This window comes from Pinus tabuliformis, chromosome 3_1, assembly GCF_031772625.1.
Source record: "Pinus tabuliformis cultivar Carrire ecotype Pingquan chromosome 3_1, CPIR1, whole genome shotgun sequence".
NCBI classification, from domain to species: Eukaryota; Viridiplantae; Streptophyta; class Pinopsida; order Pinales; family Pinaceae; genus Pinus; species Pinus tabuliformis.
Genome location: NC_142301.1, coordinates 833,675,634 through 833,685,705, shown reverse-complemented (window position 1 = coordinate 833,685,705; position 10,072 = coordinate 833,675,634). Strand labels below are relative to the sequence as shown.

The 10,072-nt window shown below is 40.1% G+C and overlaps 1 protein-coding gene across 1 annotated transcript in view; it reads right to left on the bottom strand.

Annotated features, from left to right (window-relative positions):
• Window positions 1-447: 447 nt before the first annotated feature.
• LOC149190081 (arsenate reductase 2.2-like) overlaps window positions 448-10,072 on the bottom strand; it is an 84,390-nt gene continuing 74,765 nt past the window's right edge. The window contains exon 3 of the mRNA XM_089413351.1: window positions 448-892. Within this exon, the coding sequence (XP_089269477.1) occupies window positions 716-892 (177 nt within the window). The 3' untranslated portion in view covers window positions 448-715. The remainder of the gene's footprint in view (window positions 893-10,072) is intronic.

Here is a 10,072-nt window from a genome sequence, read left to right as displayed (position 1 = left end):
GTAACTTGCAAAATCCTAGTTCATTCAGCAAAATATGATGCCAATTTGCTTTGGTAATCCTTCGACCAAAAGCTTATGTCAATTCAACCATTTCATATATTGTGGAGGCCATCTAAGAAGAAACTTGTCTAACTTAAAAGGGCAAAAAATACTAGTAGATGTAATGAATACAATCTATCCAAGGCGCAAGAACACCAAGTATGCTTGACCTTGCTCTATGGCCTTTATCTATGATCTTTGTCCGCAGAATCTTTTTACAAGAGCCGGAGATACAACTCAAATATTAGTCCACAATGACTTGAACATGTCATACTAAATTCTAACAAACTGGACATAATCTGAAAACTAGTAAGCCTGGAGGAAAATACAACAATATATAGCATCAGAAGATGCATGCAAAATTGCTCCATGCCAACAGTCTACTGATATGTATTGAATTTGACAGCCTTATTAACAGCAAACTTCAATCATAGCTTTCTCTTGCCACTTTAAATTTGGAATTCCATCCTCAAGTACAATAGCCATCAAAATGTTAATCAATTTAACCATTGATTAATGGTTTTTAGTAGTAGAATTTCCTATCTTCTGTTTTTACATTTGTTCTACTGTCTCTGGAGACGCATCATTCCAACTGTTGAAGGAAATAAATTACAATACACGTTCTAATAAGTCCAGCTTGTAAATTCGTTCAAGTACATAGCAGTAACTTTTGTGGCTATTCTTTGTGGCCTTTGCATGTAGTCTCCTTACATTGACAAACAGGTCGACCTGCAGCTTGCCATCCATTAAAGCCTCTTTCAAGAACAAGAATCTTCTTAATACTGGATGGTCCTGCAGACACATTTTCTGACAAATTTTCTGCAAGCATGCGAGCACAAGTTGGCCCACGAACCTACCACCCAACCACACTATCAGTAAACATGGTCATTGATTCTAAAATTAAGTCTAACAACTTTACATATTATTTCATTAATACTAAATAGCACCTAATAAATCGCTGTCTCTGAGAAAAGAAAAACCTCCATTTGCTTTTGAGCTAAAATGCATAGACTGCAAGTATAATAAAAAAATGATAATTCCATAGTAATGATATAATGCAGAAACATTACAGCAACTACAAAGTGGCCATTTTCTGAACAGTTGTAACTGAAGAAAAAAATCCATTTTTAAAAAAAGCTTCTAAAAGTCCAGAAGAATAATCACTGGCCTGACACTAAATATTTTTTAAGAAAAAGAAGAAAATGTATGATACAAAAAATTCTAGTCTTGCAGTTGAGATCATAAAATGAAGAAGATTAAATGAACAGTTAGAGACATGTCAATCATTTATGCTTCAAGCTGGTATTGTTGAGATAACAGTTTTCATGGTATCTACTCATATCAAAACTCTATTTGTCACTAACTTTTGTTACTGACATCATTTCTGCAATGCACTAGAGATCATCGGACCCACATGTTCTGTATTTTCAAGAAGATATTTATACCTCAAAAAATATCTATTCTACATTAAACCTAATTCCATTAACCCGATTCATGATTTTAAATAAACAATCATATTCATCTGCTTGAAAAAATGCATTTTTGCTGAGATATATCTTGTACCTGTGATATCAATCCCTTCATCTCCTGGTAATTCTAGAAGTTAACAATTTGCCATTGCTATTCCCTATACACTCCAAAATTTTAAGCTCCAATGGACAAGAAGCCCTGGAAGGAAGAGTAGAAAGCCCAAAAGTTTAGAAGCCCCTGACGTGTGGTTCTGATTCCCCACTCTTCTTGAAGAAAATGGATGGGAAGACAAGTGAATTTGTTAGTAAAACCATCATCAACTGATTGTTCTCATAATACCGATTCTAACGGTAGGTGGCACACCACGTAACTCCTCACAGTTGAGGAGATATGCCATCTTAAAGTTGGATCCCAGAAGTGTGGTCATGATGCCCAAATCTGAATGGTGTTTTGGTCAAAATTTGGCATAAGAAAATTCATAAAAATAAATAATGCTTATGGATCTTGATTGTCATAGAAGTATTGACTAAGTCAGCCCTCAAAAAGGAATTTTTTTATATATTTTGATTAATGGTGTCAAGAAAGACTAATGTCAGCCCTCAAGAGCATTATGTATATTGTTGCATAATTAAGTCGGCTCCTCAAGAAGATTTGGTTTTATTGGTCAAGTCGGCGCAGACTTTAAGGAGGTTTTAGGGTTGGTTGGCCCCCCTTTCGGTTCCCTTGAGAGTGTATATATAGGGCACTTGTATGCCCTCCAAGATCATCAATTTCACTCTCATCTTTTATATATTCTTGCTCTGAAAAGCTGAGGCCAAGAAGAGCATTAAAGAAGAAAAACATATGTTTGAGGTTTTATTTTGTTGGTGGCTCGCTGTGAGACTAGGTATCATTTGGGTGTGTGAGCAATTGCATGTTTTGTTGGTTATTGTTTCTTGTTCTGGTACAGGAAAGGAAGCAGGACCTCACAATCAATTCATTCACTTACCTCAAATATATATACTTTCATCTCAAGTTGACTTGTGTAAAATGTGGCGCTGTGTTTTGAACCCATTCTAAGCAACTCACAGGCAGTATGACAATTATGTTCAGGGCTGTCACTTTTTGATAAGGCACAGTGTGCTCAATGATTGGTGTTTTTCTGATCCCTGTGAGTTTTACCATCACGGAAATAAGAAGAATCTCTATATTTCGGTGAAGGCTTCCGATCAAGCTCTTATATCAGTCTATATACATTTCAGTAACAAACAAGAGACTCTGTGATCAAGGTCGTTGCCTGAGTTGATGTGAATGTTTGCAAATTGCTTGTGTAAGGTCGATCTGTGTTCTAGTCTGTTGACAATGCATGGTCTGTAGTGGAGTGTGGAGCGATTGAATTGCATAAGTTCTGAGCAATCGATGAATACATCTGTGTAAGTTTAATGGCAGTGCTGTTGCAGATACACAGTGCATTCTTTAAGGTCGACTGAACACACCTTTGTGTTGGCTGAGTTACTGCCTGCGATCAGAACCCAACGGAGTGTATAATTGGAAGTTGGAACCCAATGCGCTGTGATCAGAACCCAGTGGAGCATTCGGACTGGTAGTTGTATGGCCACAACATGCATGAAGATTGGACGTAGACTGGACAGCGTCACTGCACAAATCAATCTCAGGTGTGGTTCTGTGGTTCTGGTTCAGAGGTCAAAGAGTTATAACACCAAAGGATTGCTCTATTTTCCAGCTTCATGCTTCAGTTTAAAGTTTTGGTTGTTACGATGTTCTAGTTCTAGGCATCAGTTGTTGATTGACACGTTAAAAGCTTTGACCAAATCGCACACAGGGCTGCACACTTCAATGATTGGTTGTTGCATGGACACGTAGGCAGAACAGGATCTATTAATTTGTGACTGGCTCAATGTGGAAATTAGCCCCTAGAATATATAATGCAATGCATTGCAGAAGTCAGAGCCTGTGAGGTCAGACACCAGTGTATTTATTGTTCCGGTTTGTGTGTTGCTGTTGGTATAGGGCTGCTAATATATTGTTTCCATTCATATATAATATAGCTCCCATGTATTATGATGAGCATTGTATTGTCATTGTTGGCGTGGTTGGCTAAGAGGTGTATTTACACTGCTAGTACGATGTATTAGTGGGCAGACTGCCAGAGTTTGAGATGATGCTTAGGTTTTGGTTGAAAAGTCCTTATCATAGCAAAATTGATACAGCTAGGGTTTGGAGCTGCAGCCTTGCTATCATGTTGGACATTGTTTTTAATGACTCTTTGATCAGCCAAGACTGTTGCTACTTGTGATATCTGGAGGGTACTACAGCTAGGGTTTGGACAGAGTTTGTTTCACACTTCATTGATTGGTTGTTGCATGGACACATAGGCAGAACGGGATCTACTAATTTGTGACTGGCTCAATGTGGAAGTTAGCCCGTAGAATATATAATGTAATGCGTTGTAGAAGTCAGAGTCTGTGAGGTCAGAAACCAGTGTATTTGTTGTTCCCGTTTGTGTGTTGCTGTTGGTATAGGGCTGCTAAAAAAATTGTTTCCATTCACATATAATATAGCTCCCATGTATTATGATGAGAATTGTATTGTCATTGTTGGCACTGTTTGGCTAAGTGGTGTATTTACGCTGCTAGTATGATGTGTTAGTGAGCAAACTTCCAGAGCTTGAGATGATGCTTAGGTTTTGGTTGAATAGTCCTTATCATAACAAAATTGATATAGCTAGGGTTTGGAGCCGAGGGCTTGCTATCATGTTGGACATTGTTTTTAATGACTCTTTGATCACCCAAGAATGTTGCTACTTGTGATATTTGGAGGGTACTACTGCTACGGTTTGGACAGTTTGTTTTACAGGATTTATCTCTATATTGCTATGGTTTGCCATTGGATATACATGTTAGGCAGGAGTAGATCTGTTTGTTGAGCAGAGAGTGTTGATGCTGTTGGGGTTTGATCATTTTGGTGAGCAGAGAAAGTTGGTATTGTTGTTGTTGACCTTCTGCTAGTATTGCAGATTGACAGAGTCAAGAGGTTGATTCGACGACTGTTTATTATTGAGTGGATCCAGTCTAAAAATATATGAAACATGGTCCACTGTGGTGAATTGAAGATCGGAGCCTTCAAGCAAGTAGTGGTTTGCTGAGTAGAGTGGCAGGGTGGTGCAAGGCGGAGATTGGAGTCTCCTTCAGGTTGGAGCTTCAGTGTGGCAGGGTGTTGCTAGGGTAAGTTGGAGCTTGCAGGGTGTTGGCGCATCCTTTCAGTTGGAGACTGGAGCTAATAAAACCAGGGTGTTGGAGCATCCTTTCAGTTGGAGCTAATAAAACCAGGGTGTTGGCGTATCCTTTCAATTGGAGCTGATAAATCAGGGGTTGGCGTATCATTTCAGTTGTTGCTAAAAAATCTTGGAAGTTGGAGCTTTCTGTTGATGTGTTCTTAAGACATATTAAAAGGGTTCGGTGGTTTTTCTCCCAGAAGAGTTTCCACCTAAAAATATTGTGTTTTGTCCTTGATGTTGAGCATTGTTGAATGGTGTTGTTAATTGTTTAATGTTTACATGATATGAATAAAAGAAAATTAAGGTGTCCAATATTGATTCACCCCCCCTCCAGTGTTGGTGAATATTCCAACAGGGAATGACTTCGAAAACCAAAGAGTTTGACATGGAGACACATTTGACAAAAAACTAGAGATAAAACTTATGAATAAAAAACATGAAAATTCACAAAAAAAAAGTATACAGGTCGAGTTTATAACTGTTGACCAAGTTGTATAGGTCCAAAATCAAATTACCCAAGTATTTTGAGATTTGGATGAGTACTCGTTGAAATTGTCTCATTATGATGAGTTTGAATGAGTCTTTCGATCTCAAATTTGACACGGTTCATTCATTGGCAGCGCTGAGTCAAACTCAAGTACTCAGAAGAGTTGGCCGAGTCTTCTAACTGTGATTTAAGCAGACAATGGCATGTGGGGTTTTGGTGTGGTATTTTAGTTTGTTGATCAAACTTTGTGTTAGGCACACTGCTCTAAAAATGAAATCAATAAGATCATGTGAACTGTTCAAAAGCACACCCATGAAATACTCTAGAGGATGCAAGATACAAACCCCTATTGCACTTCATCGTAATCATTGGAATCCATCTTTCAACTTGGCATTGGATGTCCATAGCTTACTCCTATCAATAGACTACTTCACAAACTTTGCGAGCTATCTAATATTATTAATTTAACTAATTGATTTTGGTTAAATATCCATTTAATACCACCTATGGATACTATTAAAGATACTGGCAGCTAATTTTTTCTGTTTACGTTTTTAGGTACCTGATTTCACTGCTGTTAATTGCATCAATTCCCAATCACCATATTATCACTTAGCAATTTTTATCTGATAAAAGGAGTTGATAGCCCTAAATCAAACCTTGTAGACTAGAATCAGATTTAAGAAATACAAATTAAAGTCAAGTTTTGACCGTATAATATTAACATAAAAAGCTCCATAACCATATAAACCTTTGCTGCAGAAGTGTTTGCTTAATCCTCCATGGCAGAAAGTAAGTCCATTTCAGTGGTAAGTGGGCGACCAAGATATTCTCAGTTCTTACAGACAACAGCATAAATAAAAAATAAATTGCATGTTGAAAATTACCGAGAAAAGTGATTCCTTGATTTGCGCCTTAATTCAAGGAGTAAAAGTCGAGTTCCTTTTTGTGCATGGCCGACTTCCTAAAATTTAGGAGTTTCCCTAAAAATTAGTAGTGCATGAGGCAATTAACTAATGTGTTGAAGTTGAAGGTCGAGTTTTGATCTTCTAGTGTGAGTTAAATTGGGCACTGAAAGCTTAAGTGAAGTTAGCCTCCTAAATTTTAGAAGGATCCAGTTAACTAATTCTGTTGACTTTTGTTAACTAGAAAAGCTCCAGTTCAATTCCTTAATTAGAAAACTCACTAATTTTAACCATTCGAATTGCCTTTAAAAGAAGGAAAAAAGGCACAAGTTTAATTATTGTTTTGGTGAGCACGTGTTGGTGAGACCAAGCAATAGGAAGCACAAGTTTGTGCGTGGAGCTTGTGAGAGGAAGAGTGTACAAGAGAAGCTTGTGCACAGGTTGGTAGAGGGCATCAAAGATCAGTAGTCTTGAAAAGGTTTCAAACTTAGAACAAACAGGAAAAAGAAGTGTCTTTTAGATTGAAACAATTATTTTGTAAGAGATATATTGGTTAGTTTTTCTATCAATACAATTCTCATCAAGCACAGGGCTTTCCCAGTTGGGTTCCCTAGTAAAAAAAATTGTGTCTTGAATTGTGCGACTGTGTTTTATTTCTCTTCCTAATTCTGCTGCAAATTGAGTAGAGAAATTCTGTGTTTATAAGAAAAGAAAGTGTTTTTTCAGATTGTTCTTATCAGCAGATCAGAATTTCATGGAAATTATAAATGGTATCAGAGCATGGATCAGAATAAAGATAGCACATCTGTGTGCAACAAGTCATAAGGAAAGCATCTGAAGTAGGCTGCAGATCAGGAGCATCTCAACCGAAGGGAAGGAGGACCTGTTTTAGTGCTTCTTGTGATTGTCTTAAGGGCTGAGTAGATCAGTAGTAAGGCCGAGTTGGAAAGGACTATTTCTGGGATGGTTTTTGTGCTGAACAAGTGTCGTATTGACCTTAGATTCAGGCTGCATTATCTGTGATTGTTTGGGAGAGGGCCGAGCCCTGTACCTCAGGATTAGAGGGGGCTGTAAGGCCTAAAACAGTGCTGGAAGGAGCCCAGTAACCAGCAAAGGCAGGGAGCTTGGAGAGGAAAGAAGGCCGCAGTTGTAGATGGGACTTTTGGAGCAGTTTGATAGGGCTGAGGAGGACTAATAAGCAACCCTAACCAGGCTGCAGACCTTACAGCAGTATGCACCAGTCTAGGAGTGAGAAAAGGTATGTTGCTGATGTTTTCATGTTGATTTGCTGCTAGAGGATAGAGTCCAGTTTGGACAGAGATTTGTTTGGCATCTTAAGAGCAGTGAGGAGGGCTGCTAGTAGGTGTCAAAAGGAGGCCTAAGTGCAGATCAGAGAAGGACATTTGGTTTGCTAGGAGAGGCAGTTTTAGAGACCCTAAGTACAATTCTTGTGGAGAACTACAAGACTGTTAGTGGGCAAGTTTTTTAGAGAGCTCTTAGGGGAAGTGGTATGGCTTACCAAGGGTTGAGAGCAGATCACTGTCTAGAGAGAAATCGAACTTCATAGCTTGGAAAGGGAGGATCACGGTAGTACTGGAAGATAATGGGGTAGGAGAGTACATCAATCAGGCGATAGCACCACCTCAAGACCCCTAGCAATTGGCCCAGCATAATAAGAATGGTATCAAGGCAAAGAGGATCATTCTAGAAGGGGTCAAAGATCATATAGTGCCTCATATCCATGAAAAGAAAACAACGTATGGGATGTGCGATACAATCTTGAAGTTGTATCAGAGTACCAATGATACCAGGAAGCTTGCTCTTAAGGAGAAGTTGAGGGGTATCTAGATGAGCTAGGATAAGCCCATCGTCCCATATTTGTGAAGGTTCACTCAAGTACGAGATGAACTAGATGGGGTGGGTGAAGTTGTATTTGATCATTATCTTGTGAGTTTTACTTGGACTTCACAAGTCGTGGAAAGGGTTCGAGGATGTTGTTAGTGGGAGAGAGAACTTCCCAAAGTGGGAAAGGTTTTGGACTGACTACATACAGGAAGAGATTTAAAGAGGAACAATAGAAGGGAGATCAGTTATGACAGAGGACAACGAGAATTGTGCCCTTGCAAGCAAGGGTAGCAAGGTTAGGGGCAGGAAGGGCCAAACAGAGGCTGGGTCCGATTAGAAGGGCAAGAAGAAGGATCTAAGTAAGATCAAGTGCTTCCATTGCCATGAGTTTGGACACTATGCTTCTAAGTGTCCTGGTAAGAAGAAGGGGGTCGGAAGGATCATGTTGCTATATCAATGGAGGTAGATGACTTTTCTACCCAGTTTGAGAAGGATTTCTCATTGATAGCTTGCATGGAAAGCTCAACAAACAGTGGTATGTGGTATATTAATTCAGGAGCTTCCTTCCACATCACTGGGAACAAGAAAAGTTTCAGCCACCTGAAGGAGAAGGACATGTAGGTTTAGATTGAGCTAGGAGATGATGGTCAGTATGCAGCTAGAGGAGTTGGTACTGTCAGCTTTTAGAGGGAGTTAGGTAATTCCCTTCACCTCAAAGCTGTTCTTTATGTTCTAGGATCGAGGAAGAATCTTGTTTCCATATCCACCTGATCCAAAATGGATTTTGGATAGATTCCTAAGTCAAGGTGTTCCTCACAAAGGAAAAATGAAAGTCCAATGAAGTTTCTAGAAATAGCCCCATTGCAGAGATCGTCTCCTCCTGAATCTACTGCAACTTGAATGGGCAAAAATGGACTTAGGATGCAAAAGTTATCGCTTAAGGAAGATGCCCTTTGTTCCTTAGAAAAAGAGGCAAAATCCTTTAAAAAGGCAAAAAAACCTTCAAAAGGGGAAATCACATTAGACCAGGGCAAAAGAGCGGATTAAGTGAAAAAGGGAAGCCACCCCCGATCGTCGATCCCTGACATATCGGGTCAGAGGAAGGCACATGTGATATAACATAGGGATCAGGCCGAGCGATATGTCGATCGCCGATATCGGCGGATCGCAATCGGCGATGCCACGAGGCAAAGGCGGGACCCCGCGATGCGCGATATGCCGATCGCCGATATCGGCGGATCGCAATCGGCGTCGGCATCAGTCATGCCATATGGGAAACCCCGGGCCCATGCGATACGCGATTGCGATATCGCAATATCGCATCGGGGTCATGCGACGAAGCGGGCCACATATATATGCGTCGATGCAATGCGACGGACCCGAAAGGGTTTCGTAAACGCCACTGCATAAATATTTCAGATCCGAATAAAGCCATTGTTACAGGATTTTTACGATGTTTTAATGTGTTTTAAATATAAAAGGAAATCCACGAAACAAGCGGGATTTCGGGAGGACCCAAAGGCAGTAAGTGGTTTGGGTCGGGCTCCGCCCGAGCCCATACAATGGCTGCCACGTGTCCAGGCCGAGGAGAGAGAAAACCACCCTTATCGGGTGGTTAACCCCCGTACGAAAGGGCTACCCGAAATGAACCACCATCATTGGATCTAAATCTCTCAGATCAACGATGGGGATGCAATACACGATTTCAAAGGCGGACCCAAAGGAATATAAGGCGGAGTTCAGAGTTTTGAAGTCTGATAGATGCGTTTTGGCGGACTTTTCCTATGTTTGAACACATTTCCCTGTGTAAACAGAGAATGACCGTTTCAGGGATTTCAAAAGGCCCGATGCACTCATCTATTGCAGAACAGGTGGCCACCTCCCCAAAAGGCATTATGCCATGATTGCTAACGCTTAGAAGAGGGATTCGAGCGGACAGAGGCCGAAAGACAGAAAGCCCGAGAAAAGGGAAAACAAACAGACAACGCCAGTTGGCTTAAAAAGCCATGAATGTCAGAGACAGAAGCGGCTAAATTGTTATTGGTTGCT